This window comes from Trachypithecus francoisi, unplaced genomic scaffold (genome assembly GCF_009764315.1).
Source record: "Trachypithecus francoisi isolate TF-2019V2 unplaced genomic scaffold, Tfra_2.0 Lachesis_group3, whole genome shotgun sequence".
NCBI classification, from domain to species: domain Eukaryota; kingdom Metazoa; phylum Chordata; class Mammalia; order Primates; family Cercopithecidae; genus Trachypithecus; species Trachypithecus francoisi.
In genome coordinates, this window is record NW_022681468.1 from 140453324 (window position 1) to 140473913 (window position 20590).

Genomic DNA, 20590 nt, shown 5'->3' on the forward strand with positions numbered 1-20590 from the left:
AAACATCACCCCATAGATTACTACTACTTACAAAGAGAAAAAATAAACCTTTATAATGGAGAGATTGGGCAATCACCACTTTAATCAAGTAATGAAAGTTATCACAAATAATAGAACAATTTGCATTATGTGCATCCTAATTTGATGCAACAATAAAGTATGAATTCATCTATGAATTGGTTAACCATACAATTTATCAGCTAAAAGGTTCATTTCTGAGAGTGAAATTACATGTTATTAATAATTATACCCGAACAATAGATATAAACTAGACAGACAACGCTGGATTTATCCTTACCTGTAAGTATCCTAGCCAACATATTTAGACTGAAACTAATCACAATTAAACAGACAATTGACCTGTCCTCTTCACAAAGGTCTAAGTCATGAAAAACAAAAACAGGACTACTCTAGATTAAAAGAGACTAAAGATACATAATAACCAAATAAACTGTGATGAGTTTAAATGCTATATGGGGGGAAGGTACAAAAGGTACTTTTGGGTCAACTAGGGAAATTTGAATATGGACAGTATATTAGATGATATTATGCAATTTTCATTAATTTTCTTAGGAGTGATAGTGGTACTGTATTTATTATACAGGAGAACATCCTTTTTCTTTTTTTAACACAAGTGTCATAGCAACTTTATTTGAAATAGTAGAAAATGGGAAACAACCAGTGTAAATGTCCATCAACAGATAAATAGATAATACTAATCGTAGCATATCCATACAACGAAATACTACTGAGGTCAGTAGTTTGAGACAAGCCTGGCCAACATGGCGAATCCCTGTCTCTACTAAAAACACAAAATTTAGCCAGGTGTGGTGGTGGGCACCTGTAATCCCAGCTACTTGGGAGGCTGAGGTGGGAGGATCACTTGAACCCAGGAGGAGGAGGGTTGCAGTGAGCCAAGATTGCACCATTGCACTCCAGCCTGGGCAACAGACTGGGACTGTGTCAAACAAAAAAAGGAAAATGTATACTTAATATTTAAGGGTAAAGTGTTACAAAGCCTGAAACTTAATTGATCAATCAAAAATATATATAATATATAAATACACACTCACATATATAATAAAGAGAAATAGAGAAATAAAGTAAATGCGGCAAAATGTATAGGTATTCAATGCAACTCTTCTTTCAAATTATCTATAAGTTTGAAGCTTTTTCAAAATAAGTCTGAGGGAGGAACAGTCCAAAAAAACATTTTTTTTTTTTACCTTGAAGTCGCTCATCAGTGAATATTTTGTTTGTTTGGTTCCAGGTACTATCTATAAATATAATTTTTTTCAGTGGTGTGCCTTTGCACTTGCTGTCATTCAAATCACAGAACTGTTGTTCTTCAGTTCTTTTGCGTTTAAAAGGTGGCTTGTCAGGGTCATCATTTTTGCCTCTAACATTATTTTGAATCCTTTTTTGCAGATGAAAAGAAATATCTTTTATTGAGATAGACTGAGGTCCAGGAAAAATGAGTGCAACCTAAAACAAAGAAAATTGGGTTAGCAGTGTGCTACTATGATCTTCAAAATATATAAATTTTGATTGACTTAAAATTTTCAGAAAGACATGTTGCATATCTGAGAAACAAGCATTAGGTTGGTTCTATTGTATATGGTTCTTTAACATGTATGGTAAAGTTTTTGGCTCTCCCCTAGTAATTTATAATCATAATATACTAATTAAAACTATTATTTCAAAATAAGGTATTCACTGACTGATAGATGTCCAGTTAATCATACTTGAAATAAAAAGATTAAATTATATAATTTTTCATAAGATAAAAAGCAAAGTACATGATACTTTGTAAAAGAACCACTGAAAACTGTTCAATGATTAAATGCCATTTGCATCTATATCATAAGCCAAAGATAAATCAAATGATACAGTGAATGCTGGTGAGGAAATGGTGGTTTGAGGGCAGGATTAAATAGCGTAACTCTTCATGGAAGCAATTTGACAATTTAAATCAAGAGTCTTAAAATTATTCATACCCTTTGGTTCAACCATTTCATTATGGGAACGTAATAAAATAAACCTAAACACAGACACTTACAATATCTAAGTATATTTATTTATTTATTTATTTTTTGAGACGGAGTCTCGCTCTGTCGCCCGGGCTGGAGTGCAGTGGCCGGATCTCAGCTCACTGCAAGCTCCACCTCCCGAGTTTACGCCATTCTCCTGCCTCAGCCTCTCGAGTAGCTGGGACTACAGGCGCCCGCCACCTCACCCGGCTAGTTTTTTGTATTTTTTAGTAGAGACGGGGTTTCACTGTGTTAGCCAGGATGGTCTCGATCTCCTGACCTCGTGATCCGCCCGTGTCGGCCTCCCAAAGTGCTGGGATTACAGGCTTGAGCCACCGCGCCCAGCCAATATCTAAGTATATTTATTACAGTGAAAAATTAAAATGAAAACATCTAACTTTCCAGGAAAAATTACCTAAGATACCTCTTTTCTTTCAGCACATTTTTACTGAGATTTATATTGTTAGAGCTTCCAATGTCTGAACAACTCCTGGCACAAAGCAGGCACCAAGTAAATATTTGTTAAATGAATAAATGTTGGAGAATCAAGGGAATTTTATCCCCATATGTTTCTTTATTTCCCATATTTTCTTCAATGAGCATACAAATTTTTAAAATAAAAAGATAAAAACAAAATCATAATAAAATAAAATTAGGAACAAAAAATCTTGGTCGGGCACAGTGCCTGTAATCCCAGCACTTTGGGAGGCCAAGGTGAGAGGATCACTTGAGCCCTAGCAGTTTGAGCCCAGCCTGGGCAACATAGTGAGACTTGTCCCTACAAAGAATAAAAACATTAGCTGGGAGTAGTGGTGCAATGCCCATGGCCTCAGCTACTCAGGAGCCTGAGGTATGGGGATTGCTTGGGCCCAGAAGTTTAAAGCTACAGCAAGCTGGGATCATGCCACTGCATTCCAACCTGGGCAACAGAGCAAAACTGTTAAAAAGCAAAAACCTTGAATTTTATAAATTTCAAAGTTGTCAAAGTTTTTAAATATTCATAATACACGTCTATATTTCTCCCTATATCCAGTCAGCAAAGTCCAGGGCTTCTGAATTTTCTTAGATTATAAACATATCACATCTCCTTACAGAACATAGCACTACATTCTATTTAATCAACTTAAATGGAGTCTAGCTGACCAGAGAAGGAAACATTTTCCTAGATCCAAAACTCAAATATTATTTACAAACATAATTTTTTATATAAACTCAACCAAAAAAAGATATATAAACAGAAAAGTAAAAATTTACCAAGTTCTTCCTGGAACAAATAAATGCACTAATTTCTAATTTTGTTTCTATATTAGCCACACCAACAAATGGCTTCCAAGAGACCAAAAGGCTTTTACATGCTTCTTTCAGTACCCAAGGCCTAATTTTTTAAGACACATTGTAAAATTATTTTTCTCCAAGAAGACCCATAATATCTCACCAATGTGACAATTGCAACTGGGTGAAAACCAATTAAGAATCTAAAAATGAGCAAGGAAGGCCTCTGAGCAGCTGAAAGAAATGTTATAAAGGCTATGCACTAAAGCTCTTAATTTAGGAGGATTCCTGAATATCCTAACTCAGTCTTTCTTCTTTTAGAGAAATTCCAACAATATTTGTAATCTGGTTTCCCAGTTTGCATCAAATTAGATCATCTATATGTAGCACAAACAGGAGAAGAAGAGAAAAAGTAAAAGCAGACATAATAATATTGGCAAGTAGTAAAAACCTGAAGAAATAAGGCAGAAGAGCTATAAAATGCAGACTCAAAAACACATAGCAGTCTAGAATCATCTGATCTTTGAAGATATCAATGAAATAAACTGTATATTGTCTAATGCTACCTAAGCATAATTCTTTATTAAGAAAAATATTAAATTATGTTTGAGTAAGATCAGAAAGGCAATGGAGGTTAAAATTCATTTGTATATCCAATGTGAAGAGTTATAAAAACTAAGTTGCCTACTTCATGGTCCTTTTCTTCATATTCTGGAATACAAGGATACGTGTAAATGTTTACAAATTCAGGTGCTAAGAGTTTTGCATGTATAGCAGTACTTTTGCCATCTGTTTCATTTGGATGTTTAATGATGTCAATCTTCAATGGAAGCTAAAGGTAAAAAAAAAAGGACAAATCAAAAAATAAACATTCTAATTTTTATGTTAATAAAAAGGGTCTTTAAAGCTAAATAGGAAGCTTACAATAAATTCCTATAAATACACATATGGTTTAAAAGATATGCCAGAATATTAAGAATGGTGATCGTTACAAAACCAACCCAAATTTCTTCCTTGGCATTGTTAATCATGTATTAGGACAACTATTTTCAACTCATTTAACAGAATCTTCTCTTAAAGCAAAGCTCCAATGTCATTTTCATTTAAGTTATATTAACTCCAATTCTTTGCATTTCACTATATGTGCCAAGGACATTTTTATAAATCCTATAAACTCTAGGTTTGCCTATTTTATGCTATTTTATTTTATTTTTATTTATTTATCTTGAGATGGACTCTCACTCTGCCGCCCAGGCTAGAGTGCAGTGGTGTGATCTCGGCTCACTGCAACCTCCGTCTCCTGGGTTAAGCAATTCTGCCTCAGCCTCCCAAGTAGTTGGCATTACAGGCACCTGCCACCATGCCCAGCTAATTGTTGTATTTTTTTAGTAGAGATGGGTTTTCACCATGTTGGCCAGGTTGGTCTTGAACTCCTGACTGCAAGTGATCCGCCTGTCTCAGCCTCCCAAGTGTTCAGATTAGGAAAGAGCCACCATACCTGGCCTCTTATGCTATTTTAAAAGGAAATGTAAGTTTGGGCAAAAAGTTTCAGATCTAAACTTCAAGTTGAAATTCTGTTCCTTATACATACTTTCAAGTCAAAACTGTTATCCTTTGCAGGAAACATCGTGATTTTCGGCATCACATTTTCAACAGCACAAATTAAATAATTATCAATTAAAAAACAGTAACAATAGGTCTAAGAGGTGTAATCTTTATATCACAAAACTCTCTTCAAAATCATGTTGTGTAAATAGTCCCCATTCTTTCTGGCACCAAGAAGGACTGGTTTCGTGAAAGACAATTTTTCCACAGACCAGGGTTAGGGGAGAGGGTTTGGGGATGATTCGAGCGCATTACACTTATTGTGCACTTTATTTCTATTATTATTACATGATAATATATAATGAAATAACTATACAACTCACCGTAATGTAGAATCAGTGGGAGCCTGAGCTTGTTTTCCTGCAACTTGATGGTCCCATCTGGGGGTAATGGGAGACAGTGACAGATCTTCAGGCATTAGATTCTCATAAGGAGCGTGCAATCTAGGTCCTTTGTATGCACAGTTCACAGCAAGGTTCATGCTCCTATGAGAATCTAACACTGTCACTGATCTGACAGGAGGCAGAGCTCAGGTGGTAATGTGAGTGATGGGGAGTGACTGTAAATACAGACGGAGACTTCGCTTGCTCTCCAGCAGCTCACCTCTTCGTGTGTGGCCTGGTTCCTTAGGACCGGTACTGGTCTGTGGTCTGGGGATTGGGGACCCCTGTTGCCTAAGTATTTCCCTTAAAGTTTCATTATTTGTTATAGATGTTGTCTGTAACATGTCTCTATGTAAAAATAATATTCTCTTGGATTTCTTAAATTATATTTTTCTTATTTCACTTTGGCTTTTTGGTTTAGCTCTCTTTGTAATGCTTATACAAGCACTGCATTCAGCCATGACTATGAAAAAAATGCTAGGTCATATCTCCCTTACTATATATAAGAAACCCTCTGGAGATGTGTTCTTGACTTCAGCTTTTAAATGACCTTTTGTTTTATTTAGTAGTTCCCACCATCTCCAAGTTCCCATCCCATACTAAATAAGTAGGATTCTAGGAATTTACCCTGGGCACACTATTTTACCCTGGAAGACAAAACTATTTTTCTTATGTCTTAAACCGTACATATTTAAAGTGTACAATCTAATAAGTTTTAACATATGTTAAATCCTTGAATCCATTGCTACAGTCAAAATAATGATTTGCCACTATCAAGTCTTCTCATGCTCTTCTTTCTCCTCTCACCATCGACCACTGCCCTCCTCAGGCAATCAGTAATCCATTGCCACTATAGTTTGTACTTTCTAGAATTTTATATAAATAAAATCATACAATGTACACTCTTCATTTGACTTTAGCTAAGAATAAGTTATTTTGAGGTTCTTCCATGTTGTGTGTCATTAGTTCCAAAACTATTTTTGAATGGAGCAGCTACTAAATAATTCCAATTTCAAATTTTCTTCTTCCTGGACAATTATGTTGGGGACAGAACAGTATAAATAATACACCCTAGGAGGACCTTGGCCTACAAATAAATTCCCCAAATAGTTTTCAATTAGGGTTTCAAACACTGTGTCTCCTACCCTCCCCGCTTAGGCCTAGCAATCATTTATAAGTTAGGCCCAATGATCATTTATAAGTTAGGTCCAATTGCTTCTAATCATCAAACCAACTTCTAATTACGGAAAATTTACCATTTAAGTAGGCAGTTCACAAATGATTTTACATCAGTCTATTTCTGGCTGAACACTACATCAGAATTTCCTCATGACGCTCGGTCTCAGCTGACACTACTCTCCCTCTCCCTAAGGTCTCTGAGCACCATGTCAGTATTATCTTAATCCAGGGAAGGTAGGAAATAAGAAAAAAAAGCAGATCATGATAAGAAAAGAAAAAGAAAGCAGATCATAAAAGTGACCTTCTTATATGACTGATGAGTAAAGTTGAAAATTCCAAAAGTTATCAATATTTCTGACCAGCTAGCTATCTTGGAGGGTATCATTTATATCAAGAACACAGGAGTGTTATTGACAAATTTTATAAATCATGTGCCTAGCCTATTTTTTAATTATATGATAAAATAAAAAGCTTTAGGAACTAAAGTCTGCAAGCATAATATAATTATGCAAAACCTGTACACAATCCAGGTATTGTTAGTTCTCCATGAGCATGAGATCTCTCGCATCATAAAATCAAAGCACAGAAACAGATCAAATCATGGAAATCCATATTTGTGTTCTAGTTTACACATGTTAAAAGAAGATTATTTCTTAAATAATGACAAGAGTACAGAGTAACAATAATAGTGTTGACCACACAGGAACAGAAAACCAAACAACCAAACAACGCATGTTCTCACTCATAAGTGGGAGTTGAACAATGAGAACACATGGACACAGGCAGGGGAACATCACACACTGGAGCCTGTCTGGGGGTGGGGGGCTAGGGGAGGGATAGTATTAGGAGAAATACCTAATGTAGATGACGGGTGCAGCAAACCACCATGGCACGTGCATATCTATATAACAAACCTGCAAGTTCTGCACATATATCTGAGAACTTGAAGTTTAAAAAAAAAAAAAAAAGAAAGAAAGAAAATTTTTGCTTTTTTACAAGCTACAAAAACATTGCTCTGAGGCTTTGTATGGACATTAAAGCTTAACTATGTTTAAAAAAAAAAAAAAGTGTTGACCAGAGGGCAGTCTTAGTAGAGGCATTCTGTTTTCAAACAAGTAAAGAATACCAATCAGCTCTCTAACACCTATGTTTTATAAAAGAGACTTACCACAAATCTTTCCACCCAAGTTTATCAAAATGCTACTGACAAGGAGACCTCAGCATTTTCCCATGGGATTATCAACTTTCCCCAACAGAGCCTTTTAAATTCTAGGCTCTAAATTCCTATGGCCTAGTGAAGTGTAACCATTGTAACATTGTACCATAGTGCAGTACTCATATGCTTGTGATGATCCTGATGTAAACAAACCTACTGCACTGCCAGTCATAAAAAAGCATGCTATACAATAATGCTTAATAATGATTATATAAATCTGTTACTGGTTTATGTATTTACTATACTACACTTAATTTTTTTAGTTTTAGAGTTACTCATCCTAATTAGAAAAAAGAAATGTTAACTGTAAAACAGCCTCAGGCAGGTCCTTAAGGAGGTATTCCAGAAGAAGGCATTGCTCCATACATTGCCCCTGAAGAGTTTCCAGTGGGACAAATGTGGAGGTGGAAGAAGACAGTGATATTGATGATCCTGACACTGTGTAAGCCTAGGGTAATGTGTTTGTGTCTTAGTTTTCAACAAAAAAGTTTAAAAAGTAAAAATAAATAATAAAAATAGGAAAAAGGTTATAGAATAAGAATGTAAATAAAAAATATTTTTGTTCAGCTGTACAATGTGTTTGTATTTAAAGTGTTATCACAAGTTTTTTAAAAAGTTTATAAAGTAAAAAAGTCACAGTAAGCTTATTATTGAAGAAAAATATTTTTCATAAATGTAGTGTACCCTAAATATGCAGTGTTTATCAAAACTACAATAGTGTACAGTAACATCACAGGCCTTCACACTCACTCACAACTCACCATTGACTCACCAAGAACAACTTCCAGTCCTGCAAACTCCATTCCCGCTAAGTACCCATAAAGGATTACTATTTTATACTGTACTTCTACTGTACTTTTCTATGCTTATATTTGTTTAGATACAGTAATACCATTGTATGTACAACTACATACAGTATGCAGTACAGTAACATGCTGTACAGATTTTGTAGGCTAGGAGTAATAGGTATAGCCCAGGGGTATAGTAGGCTATACTATGAAGGTTGTGTAAGTACATTCTAAGATGTTCGCACAACAGTGAATTTGCCTAACGACTCAATTCTGAGGACACATTTCTCAGGATGTATCCCTGTCATTAGGAGACATATGACTATATTTATGAATGCATTCCCTAGACTAAAATTGGGAGGGAATTACTCATTGTATTGTCATCCTCCCTTTTGAAGTAGGCTATCTAAAAGCAAATGCTGAATGATTTGCTAAAATAAAAATAAAAATTAGAAAGAACATTTTGCAGAGTTGTTATTACCATTAATGTATATTAAAGTATCAACTTTCATACAAGGCCATTAAAATATAAACACTTTAGAAAACTGCACAGTCCAGACCATCTAGAGATGATCAAACACTAACGTCTTGAGTCATTTCTATTAAATGGTGTATATTAGACCAATGATTTGGAAAATATCCTCTATTATTAAATATCTATGAAAATATCAGCCCTGTAACTACATTACTGATTTTTATTATTATAATATACAATCCATTTTTAAATATAATACACCTTAGGATAAAACGTTTAATGGAATCCCTTCTTTATGTGGCTATGAGAGAAATGTAAGATATAATAATTCTACATATACTTCAAAAACCATACTTCAAAATGTAACATTCCTGTAAGATAATGGGAAACTTGAAAATAATTATTACCCTCAAGTTCTTGTTTTTTCTGAGCAAACTGTGAAGCTTAAATTCCACACTTACTTATTCTTGGCCAGTAAACTTTCCATTAGCCTATATATGTGATTTTAGATGCGGAGGAGACCATGGACTGGCTAAGATGATATAGGTTAAATTGGAATTCAAATAAAATATGAGTGTCAAAGTACTTTTCTTACTTCAAATTTAAATGAAATTTAAAATCATCAAAACAAATATTTTAAAATATAGCTACAACTCATTTTTTTTACTGGAAAGTTCTAATGAGTCCATGTGTAGAGTTTAGTCTCTCTAAAGTGTTAATAAACAGTAGTCAAATTTTATACATTAATTGATTTATTCCTAAAGTTTGGGATACTGTTAGACAAGTTAACATATATATAATAAATTCTTCTTTGATTATGTAGACATGATGTTCTACAGACCTTTTACCTATACAAAAGTAGTCTTGGTAAACACCAAAAAGTACAAAGGTAAGCAATCAATTCAAATGACCTTTTAAATCAGGCTTAAAATCACTCTAAAATCACACAGCCTAGGGAACTGGTCTTAGTTTTCAAATTTTACTTTATTTTCATTTTGGTCAATGAAATCTACTCCATCCCCATGTATAGGATAAGTAACAAAATCCTAGGTAAAAATCAACTCTAATTCTACTAGAATAGTGTTTTCTCAAGGGGCAGTCCAAAGACATGAGTTTTTGGAGCTCCTTCAGGGTGTCTATAAACTTATTTTGTAGTATTCATACGTTTATATCACACATTTTTTTCCTATGCTGTAAATAAATTAAAATCATTAATGAAAAATTAATGGGTCTCATTAAAAACACCATTTCAGACCCAGAGACAAGAAAAACAAAGAGGTTTAGTAGTCTGCAGGACTAAATTTTCCATAAATACACTTCGTTTTCATAATGTTAACAATGATAAATTCCTCTTCAAAAGATTTACTTGTGTGATGTTTTTGTTCTTTGTTCAGAAGCCCAAGCTCCTTGTACTCTCGTTTCCAGCCTGCAAACAACCCTTCCACTCTTGTTGTGCCCTGACATACCCAAACATGTCCAGACATGCCTTATACTATAACAGACAGACCACTCCTAAGCCCTCCTTTTACAAATCGTGCATTTACCCTATTTGGAAAAGTTTAAGTCTTAGCCAACTGGAATCAGTTTAGATTTTGCAGTCCAACTCTAGCCAATAAGGGAAGGACACAGGGACAGGAACTTAATAAATAATAACATTATTTATTAAGTTTATCAATTAGAGTAGGTATATATGAGATGTTTTTTAAAAATCTATTTTCATACTTTCAAACAATTAAATTTCTTACTAACCTTCACAAGTGGAATCTGTTCAATAGGTACATTTTCAACTGGAACATAACATGTATAGCAGTAGAACATTCTGGAACCACCACATTTGAGACATTTTGATCTCCCACTTTGCTGAGCTTTTTGAAGAACTTCTTGAGATGCTAAACATAAGTTTTGAAGGGGATCTTCTGAAGCTATGGAAGTAGTTTGTGACTGTTTTGTTTCCACAAATTTTGAATTATTTTCTTCACTTCGTTTGAGAAATATAGGTGAATTGAGAGACATTCTTCATTCAAACCAAAGTTTAACAGCTATTTCTAAAACACGTATCATAGGTGCACTGTAAAAAAAAAAAAAAAGTGTCAAGAGAAGGCAAAATAAAAACAGAAAACATTTTACTCAGTCTACAAAGAAAATTACTCAAGTCACAATTGTGTGCTGTTTTAGTACTTACTAAACATGTTTTAAACCACCAAATTGACATACTTTAAAACATAAGATTAAAAGCAATAAACTCAAAGGTATTTCAAATATAAAGTTCAGGTACTGAGAATCCATTTTTCAAGAACCCTTTTTTGTTCCAGAGATGGCAATTTTGTTTTCTAGATATTAGGAATGCAATGGTTTCATGTTAGTATCAAACAGGAATGTACTTAACCTGTTGGCTCTGACTTTGAACTGACATTAATGAAAAACAGAAGATTCTAGTGGAATCGGCAAAATTTAGTTGGTTATGTTCTGAAAGATACAGCCCTCTCCAACTTAAAACACACACTACGTGTGTGTGTGTGTACAAGTGTGCATATACATATACAACTAAATATCCAATAAAAAATAAGAGGCATCTACTACTCATTATAATTTATAAAATACCCCATAAGGTAAAATATATTATCTTATAAATCTTAAAAATTTACAGAGTAACATTAATGTTCGCTTACTCTAAGAATTTATGCTTTTTAAAAACATACATCATTCTGATTCTTTAGAACTAGAGAAAAACGGTAAAATAACTTTCCCACTTAATATTTTCTTCAAAGAAGGGTGATGGCTGACAAAATTGTTATCTGCATACCCTGTAAGGAAGATATCTTTCAAGGGAGAAACAACACTGGTACCCTATTGATTTGATATGCATTCCACAGCTATAAAATAATACTCTTATTATAAAGCCTTCTGGCATTGTGGTTTAACTACGAAGCTCGAGACACTTTAAGTAGGAACAGTGACAACAGGAATGCTGTGACTCGAGCAGGACACGTTTTGTGGTCTCCCATATAGAAAGTGAACAAAAAGTCCAGAGAAACATAAAATACAACATAATTTGCTGAGAAGAAGTTAGTGGCACTAATTTAATTACTCATCAAGTGAATTTTTTTTTTTTTAATTGTAAATCCCAGTGAGCTTGAGACCCAAATAAGGAGATGCAAAGACATCGGTTATAGTAGAAAAAGGTACTAGCCAAATGTACCCAAGGGGAAAACCAAAATACAGTAAATATTTTTGCTGTGTACTGATTAGGTACAGGTTTACATTTTGGGTAAGAAAGCAGTATTTAAGAACAATGGTCCAAACCTTTCTTCCTAACACACAAATAGAAAATCTTACCTATTTCTGTCTCTCCAAATCACCTGCCTAAAAATGGCTTTGATCTTTGTGACCATGCCCTAAATGACTAAAAGTGCAGGATATTAAGATGCCCTCTTTTCTTGAACCTCAGATTCTTTTAGGAATCACATGAAAATCGTAAACCTCATCCCTAGATGAATATATGGACACAATATTTTGCACACAATTTCAGGAGGTTTGGAGCTCTCCTAGAGTCCATCTACGACCCAGGTAAAGAAGTTCCAAGCTTGGGAAGGGCCGGACTTGGTGGCTCATGCCTTTAATACTAGCATTTGGGAGGTTAAGGTGGGAGGATTACTTGAGCACAGGAGTTTGAGAACAGTCTGGACAACAAAGTGAGATCCCATCTCTAAAACAGAGAAAAAAAAAGTTTGGGAAGAGATCCTAATAGTCCCCAGAAATGAGAGTTGCAAATGCTCTGTTGGCATCTCTTTACTGCACATAAGAAGCTAAGTTTCACCCAAACTCTCTTTGGGTTTGTCCTGGTGTTGCCTGAGTTCTTACAGAGAAACATTTTGAGGCTTTAATAGTCCTGAGTTATTCAGATGATGTGATTCATCCTAAAAAATGAAATTTGATTGGACTAGCTTAACCTGACTTCATTTTCCTGGGTATTCCAGTAGCTATTTAGTGGGACTGCATGTGCCACTCAAAGGACCAGGCATAGTGGGATTGAAAAATGCAATCCCTGTGGATGTCATGAAAATTACTGTGGTTGCCTGACATTTAACAGAAAACTACTGGTGAGTTTTTGGAGTTATCCTAGGATCCTCGACATGCATTCCTCCTAGAGATACCTCAGAAATATCACTTTGCAGTTCACAGACCTGCTATCCACATAACTAAATGGATATTAGTGAAACCTTATATAAATAACCTTCCCCTACAAAAAATCAACCACCACAAATACCTGTAAGACAATAAAAGAGAAATGTTTATGGCTCCACCTCCTAGTTCACCTACATACTCTCACTTACGGCTGAGGTGGCCATGCAGAAGAGGCCAGCAATCGTAAATCATGGGCAGCTTCCTACATGATCAGGGTATCTGTCCTAACCTAGCCAACAGCCTGTCTCGACTGTGAGTAAATCATTTGTTGCAAATGGGGTTATTTAAAATCTTTAAAACATACTTGTTAACATCAAATATGTGCAAGGAAATACAATTTGAGTCATGGGGGCTAGAAAGACTTAGAAAACATAAAGACTATTCCTAAGGAACTAACAATTTTAACACCTTGATGGTGCATTCATCATTCTGGAACTTAAGGCTAAAAATACATTGATTTTTTATTCCTCCTTCTACTCAATTTCCACCCCAAATTAATTATACTCACCAAGTTGCATCAGTTCTACCTTGTACATAATCCCCTATCTTCACCCTCAAAGTCAGGACTCTAATTCAGTTCCTTATTAACTCATAGATGGGTCACAGCAATGTCTTAAATCTCTTTATCTTTGAGTACTTATTATTGGTTCCACATATTTGACATGGAAAAATGCATTTATTGTGGAGGTACTTTAGCGAATCTATCCCCTCTACCATTCAACTCTGTAAGAGCAGATTCCTTCCCCTATCTTACCTATCTCATCTATTCCTGATTCTTATGCAACAGGAGGCACTCAACAAACACTAGTTAACTAAATCAAAACCATTCTGCAAAACGCATCCAGGAAGCATCTCACTACTGAAGTATCTGACAAACTATCTTTATGGGCCATCTGCAGTCTAGCACAAGTGGCAGGCTGGCAATTTTTTTTTTCCCAAAATAATAACAGAAAAAGTTTCTACCTCTTCCATTATTGTAAGCTGACTCACCTCCCAATGGAACATTATATAGACTCCCCGTCCTATATTGTGGACCAATTCAGTATTAGAAAAAAAACAATTTTTCTTTAGAGTATTTTTAAGAACCTGGTCACATAGGACCTACAGGTCCAACATTCATTTTTCACAATCCAAGCTAGTACCCTTTTTTATACAGGATCAATGGCCCCTCCCACACCACCCGCCATATGGTAGCAGTCTGTCTTGCATTCGTTTTCATGGTGCATTGGGTTAGCCCTTAAACGCTGCGATCTAAAGTATTGATTTTACCATCCAACTTTGTGGACCTGGCGACCGAAAAATGTTAACATACTTCCTTATTTGTCCTACATTCCCAATAAATAATTTAGACGTAAGAAAAGGCTCTTTTGCTTATTATGTAACCACAACCTCAATATTTTAACTACACTGCATGGCATCGCTAATTCTACGTCTGTACTACGCTTCCCCTTCCGTAATAACCAAACCCCCACAAACCATTCCAAATACTAAAAAAAAAAAATAAACTATGGGGTTCCTAGGGAACTGACTTTGCCAGAACATATTTTTCGTTGGGGCGGAATGCACCGAAAATCATTGGTAGGAAAAACAATTTTTTTTTTTTTTTTGAGGAAAAATTTGGAAACCTTTTCCCCAAAGGGCCCGCAAGATCCTAAAAAAAGCAAGAGACCGCGCAGGGACCGAGGATCCCCCTCACAGGCGACACCCAGCGCGACCTCCGCTAGGGTCCTGACAAAGAATGTCCACTTCCCGCGGCCGCACCTCTGGGGCCAGACCACTGGTCTCCAGAGAGGCGCGGAGACCTCCACCAGGGATCAGAGTGGTACTCAGACCTGCACACCCGCGAGTCCTCGAACAGCTCCACGCGTCTCCAGCTCCCCACGAGCCCAAGCCACGCACCGGGCCGTGATAGCGCACGGACCAGACGGAGCGCTTTCCCCGCGACACCAGAGGGAGGAGCCAGGCAGTTACTAGAGTCGTTGCTAGGGCCGGGGCCGCGCACAACGGAGACCGCGCGGCCTAAGCAACAGGCTGGGACGACAGCGGGGCGGGGTTAGACTGGAAGTTCCGCCTCAGCCTCTCTCTCAGCGGCGGTGTCGCACTTCTGAGAGGCTCTGGCGTGCGGCAGGGCCGCGTTCGTCTGGGACCCGCCTCAAGCCTCGCAGCGTTTCACCCGGTTTCCTCCCGATTCTTGCTGGGACAGCATAATTGGGAAGCGGTTCTCGAAACATACTCTCAAGGCGTAGTTGCAGTGAGTTGTGAAGAAATGTTGATCCCAGAGAAAAGTTTGCATTTTGCCCACCTCAAAGATATTTTAGTTATGAGAACTTGGTTATATTTATTACTCTTTCGTGGCTATATCAATATCATTATTTCGTGCGCTGTATGGTAATGAAAGCTATTAGAAAAATCATTTGTATCTTTATGATTTAGTTTGCATAAAAACACGCATATAGAGTGAAGACTATTTTGTGTGTTTTTCCAGTTTGAAGTGTAATATGTGGATGAATTATTAGAACATTTGTCCGTGCCCCTCCCCAAAGAATGCCCAAACTGAAGTGCACTCTAACAACTAAGATTTTAAAACACAATGGTCAAATGCTGAGCAATGTTTTATTGAGTACTCTGAATTTATCGAGTGGTAGATAAAGGGCATTACAATGCCCTAGAAGTACTCACGATATCAAGTAAAGCATGTTAAATTTAAGTACAGAAAATGCAGTATTCTCACTACTGAGATAAAAAATGCAACTGAATAAATTACAGGAAATTCAAGAAAGCTGAGAATGGAGTGGTCAATAAAGGCTTCTTTTTCTGACTTGGGCAAGGCCTTGAAGAATGATTTAGGTTTAGGATAGTGTTTTCAACTGGAAAGGGGATTGTGTGGGACCCCATTAGTGGAGGTCTTGACCCATTTGTAAGCAAGGAAATCTCTTTTACACTTAAAAAAAAATTGAAACAATATAGATTGAAAATATCAGCGCATGTAAGTAAATTTAGTGTTACTTAGTAAAGTACTGCTGTATGGAGCTTTTAATTATATATATGCATGTGTGTGTGCACTACGGCTTCTTTGTAAAATGTATTTTTTAGTGTATTTCAAACTCTAAAAAGTTTGAAAGCCAGTGATTTAGGGAGAAAGGTGAACTTTCTGGGTAGGGAAAGTAGAATAGCAAAGTCTATAAGCCAGGAATAAGTAATTCACACCCATTTTCCTTTTTAGCTTAACTCTAAGTTTTATCAAAATAGTTCAATTGCACAGATTAAAAAGTAAATGATACTATTTGTTAGATTGAGCATTGGGTTGCTATTGTATGTAATAAATTACTCCAAAATATGGTGGCTTAAAACAACCATTTTGTTATGTTCACAGGTGATGTTGTCAGTAGGGCACAATCATCAGCTCTTCTTTGGTATCTCAGAAAGACTAGAGTAGGCATGCTAGCAGAGCTTCTGTAACTATATGGCCGGGGCTTCCTCACAGTATGGCAGCAAGGTAGTCAGACTTCTTAGCTTAAACTCAGAGCTCCAAAGGGAGTGTTGCAATGAACAAGGCAAAAATTGCCTGACCTTTTCTGACCTTGCCTCAAAAAGTAACACGGTGCTACTTCCCTCACTTTCTTTTGCTTACAAGTGTGTTAAAGTCCTGTTCCATTTTAAGAAAGGAGACATAGATCCCTCTTCTCAAAGGATTGGCAAATAATTCTTGTCGATGTTTTAAAATCAGCATAGTGAATTTACTTCTGTAACAGAAAACCCCAAAATATCAACAGTTTAATACATGTTTTTTATTTTATTTTTTCTCACAGAAGATCCATTTTGGCTATTTCTAGTCGGATGAAATGTTAAATTCAAGGCCAAATATTTTTATTTTTAATGGTTCTGCTGCCTTCTAGGACTAGCTTATCTGACAAGAAAGAAAGTATGGTGAATCACCCAAGGTCAACCCTAAAAATGACATATATCAATTTGGCCACATTCTATTGGCCAGAATTTAGTCCCAAGGCCCCCACTTTAACTGCAGGGGATCCTGGGAAATGTAGAGAAACACACACATATTGGTGAGCACTAACAGTTTGCCACATTCTGAGGTTAAAGAAAACCCTGTAGTCCCCAACCCTTCTGCTCTATTCTCAATTCTGCTCACCAAAGGAAAATTCAAGTCTTTTAAATATTTCGTCTGTTACCCCCATGTCTAGATATACTTACATTGTAATTTCTTGGTTTTCCAATTTCAGACATTACCCATTGACTTTCTCCTATGGAAGGCAGTGATATAGGTCTTTTATAACAGCACCACCTCCAAGTGTGTGAACATTCCCTCTCTACCTCATACACTCTTCTTGTCCCTTTACCTGTCAATATAGTGATATCATAGGCTTTGGCTAAATTAACATTTAGTGTTATCACTACTGTCTAGGTAAATGTCATTCAACCCCAAGGCACATAGTATACTAAGATCACATTCACTTTTAATACAGCCTTTTACTTTCCTTTTTCTTAATAACTGCCATTTTTAACGTATTATTAATCTGTCCTCAAACACTTTGGCAAACTGCTAAAGCATCACAGTGAAATACATCAGTTAATCCAGTAGATTTTTTTTTCCTTACAGATACAGCGTTACAACCTTTAGTTTATTCAAGATTACTGGTTTCTGCAATGTAATACTGTTCTCCTGTGTGTTAGATCACTTGTTTCCTTTTTCTTTGTTTAATCCCTTTTTAAAAATGAACTACATTCTCTAATGCCTTCCTGAAAAAAGGTAAATAGAAGTGTAGTAGACAGAATAATAGCCCCCAAAGATGTCTATATCCTAATCTTAAGAACCTATTGATATTTTATCTTATATGGCAAAAGGAACTGCATATGTGATTAAGGAGATGGGGAAAATTACCCTGGATTGTCTGGATGGCTGTATGGCTGTACATAATCAAAGAGTCCTTATAAGAGGGAGACAAGATGTCAAGAGAGGGGAGAAGATTCTACACTGCTGGCTTTGAAGATAGAGGGTGGAGTTCTGAGCAAAGGATAGCAGGTGACTGCTAGAAGCCCCCTTTCTCACAAAAGATCTTCTGGGAGAAAAACATTATGTGTATTAAACCATCGATATTTTGCATTTTTTTGTTATGCAAGTAAATTTACTATGCAGGGCGACAAGAGTGAAACTCCATCACATACACACACACAAAACATGAAAAGAGCATAGGCCTGCAGACCCATTTCAGATTCCTGACCTCTAGACCTGTGAAATAATAAACTGTGATTTTTTAAGGCACTTTGTTGACTATTTGTTATAGCAGCAATAAGAAACTAATATGAGGATAATTTTTTTTTAGTATCTTGCAAATCTGAAAAATGCCACACACTTAATTGATGCTCCGTCTATATTTAAATTTACAGATTGAAAGTCATTTTCCTGGCATAATCCTCTAACTTATTGTTCTTTTATCCTCTGATTCTTGCTTACTTTAACATGTTTGTTCCAATTTCTAGAAGATTTCTTCAGCTGTTTTTCACTAGACTGTTGTTGGATAATTTATATCATTATATTTGTACTTTGCGTTTTCTCTTATTCTGTATTGATTTATAACGTGAAGTTTTGGTTTCAGGGATGCATTATCTTATTATAGCTCTCTAAGAATCTTAAAGACTTTTTTGAAGTTTCCTTCTGTTCCCCACATTGTCTGTACATGCCTAGATTTTATTTTTAGTCATTTGTTTGAATTTCTATTTTTTTGTTTTTATGTTTTTTATTTCACAATTATTCTGTAAATATCTAATAATCTTTAACTTTCTATCCATTTTGAAATACAGGGATTAAAATGGTGATAGAAAGCCTCATGGTGTCTGAACAGGAATTGTCAAGCCTTCAGCTTCATAGTAGAGCAGGGTTTATCATTGGAAGTTTCTCAAACATTTAAAGAAGGAAAGGGACAATAAAGATAAGAATAAATCAATGAAATTGAAAACAAATGTGCACTAAAGAAAAGCAACAAGGCCAAAACTAGTTCTTTGCAAAGAGTAATAAAATTGATAAGCCTTTAGATAGACTGACCAAGATAAAGAAAAGTACAAATTTCAGAAATGAAAAATGAAACATCACCACAGACACTACAGATTGTAAAGATAGTAAGAGGATATTAAGAATAAATATTTATATCAAAATACCTGACATTTTAATTTTTCTTGAAAGATAATTTACCAAAATTAAGAAGCAATAGAATAGCTGAATGATCCTATATTAATTTTGATAGCTTACGTCTGTATTAGTCTACCTAGGATGCTATAATACAGTACCACAGAGTGGATGACTTAAACAACTGTAGTTTATTTTCTCACAGTTTTAAAGGCCAAAAGTCCAAGACCAAGGTGCCATCAGTGTTAGTTTCTAGTGAGGCCTCTCTTCGTGGCTCGTAGACCACTGCCTTCTCACCACGTCCTTACAAAGCGTCTTCTCTGATATAGACAGAGCATCAGTTAAGTGTGTGACATTTTTCACATCTGCAAAATACTAAAAAAAAAAATTCACTCTTTCTCCTCATATTAGTTTTTATTGCTGCTATAACAGCAAACAAGCAAAGTGACTTAAAACAACATAAAGTTTATTATTTCACAATTCTAGATATTTTCACAGATAAAATATTCGTGTATATATGGAGAGAGAGCATGAGCAAGCAAGCTCTCTGGTGTCTGTTCTTATAATGACACCAATCATATTAGAGCCCCACTCTTTTAGCCTCTTTTAACCTTAATTGTCTCCTCAAAGACTCCATCTCCAAATAAAGTCACATATTGTTATAAGTGTTAGGGCTTCAACATATGAATTTGGGGTGGGGGCATGATTAGGTCCATTACAGTATCCTTAATTTAAAACTCCCCCATAATTTCAGGTTCAGGTTCAGGGAACATAAGTAGCAGTGTCCACCAAACATTTAAGGAAGAAAGGAAGGAGTAGTACTGATCTTTCAGATTTTTAAATTCTTTCAGATAATAGAAAAAACAGAGGCATTTACCAACTCTTTTTTTTGTGACCATAATAGCCTTAATTCCAAATCTTCACATTATAAGATAGAAAAATTCAGACCAATCTTTCTTATAAACAGTATAATAGCTTGTATTATTAGCCTTCCCTTGTCCATTTCTTGTTATATGCATGCCCTTTTTCATATGACATAGTAGAACCTCCAGCTTCATGAGCAGAATATATTTTCCAGCCCCTCGTCCCCTGCTGCTTTCTTGGTGCATTAGTCCATTCTCACATTGCTATAAAGAACTACCAGAGACTGGGTAATTTTAAAGAAAAGAAGTTTAATTGACTCACAGTCCCACGGGCTGTACAGGAAGCATGGCTGGGGAGGCCTCAGGAAACTTACAATCATGGCAGAAGGTGAAGGGGAAGCAGATGCGTCCTACATGGCTGGAGCAGGAGGAAAAGGGTGAAGGGGGAGGTGCTA

The 20590-nt window shown here is 35.9% G+C and overlaps 2 protein-coding genes and 1 long non-coding RNA gene across 14 annotated transcripts in view; 1 reads left to right on the plus strand and 2 right to left on the minus strand.

Annotated features, from left to right (window-relative positions):
- Positions 1 to 15102, minus strand: part of DTWD1 (DTW domain containing 1) — a 35431-nt gene extending 20329 nt beyond the window's left edge. The window contains exons 1-4 of one of the 5 annotated variants that reach the window (XM_033190181.1): positions 14966 to 15090; positions 10698 to 11016; positions 3991 to 4134; positions 1227 to 1485 (exon numbers count right to left, since the gene is read on the minus strand). In XM_033190181.1, the coding sequence (XP_033046072.1) occupies positions 1227 to 1485; positions 3991 to 4134; positions 10698 to 10961 (667 nt within the window). In that variant the 5' untranslated portion in view covers positions 10962 to 11016; positions 14966 to 15090. The other 4 variants (XM_033190179.1, XM_033190177.1, XM_033190178.1 and 1 more) reach the window with 4 other exon arrangements.
- Positions 15103 to 15107: 5 nt separating this feature from the next.
- The window catches only part of FAM227B (family with sequence similarity 227 member B), a 303682-nt gene continuing 298199 nt past the window's right edge, over positions 15108 to 20590 (plus strand). For 2 of the 8 annotated variants that reach the window (XM_033190154.1, XM_033190157.1), the window contains exon 1: positions 15108 to 15384. The gene's annotated coding sequence lies outside the window, so the exon portion shown is untranslated. Of the gene's footprint in view, positions 15385 to 17993; positions 18172 to 18950; positions 19079 to 20590 lie in introns of all 8 variants that reach the window. The other 6 variants (XM_033190155.1, XM_033190156.1, XM_033190158.1 and 3 more) reach the window with 6 other exon arrangements.
- Positions 19488 to 20590, minus strand: part of LOC117070686 — a 126991-nt gene continuing 125888 nt past the window's right edge. Inside the window, exon 3 of the long non-coding RNA XR_004432005.1 lies at positions 19488 to 19647. This is a non-coding gene — a long non-coding RNA (uncharacterized LOC117070686). The remainder of the gene's footprint in view (positions 19648 to 20590) is intronic.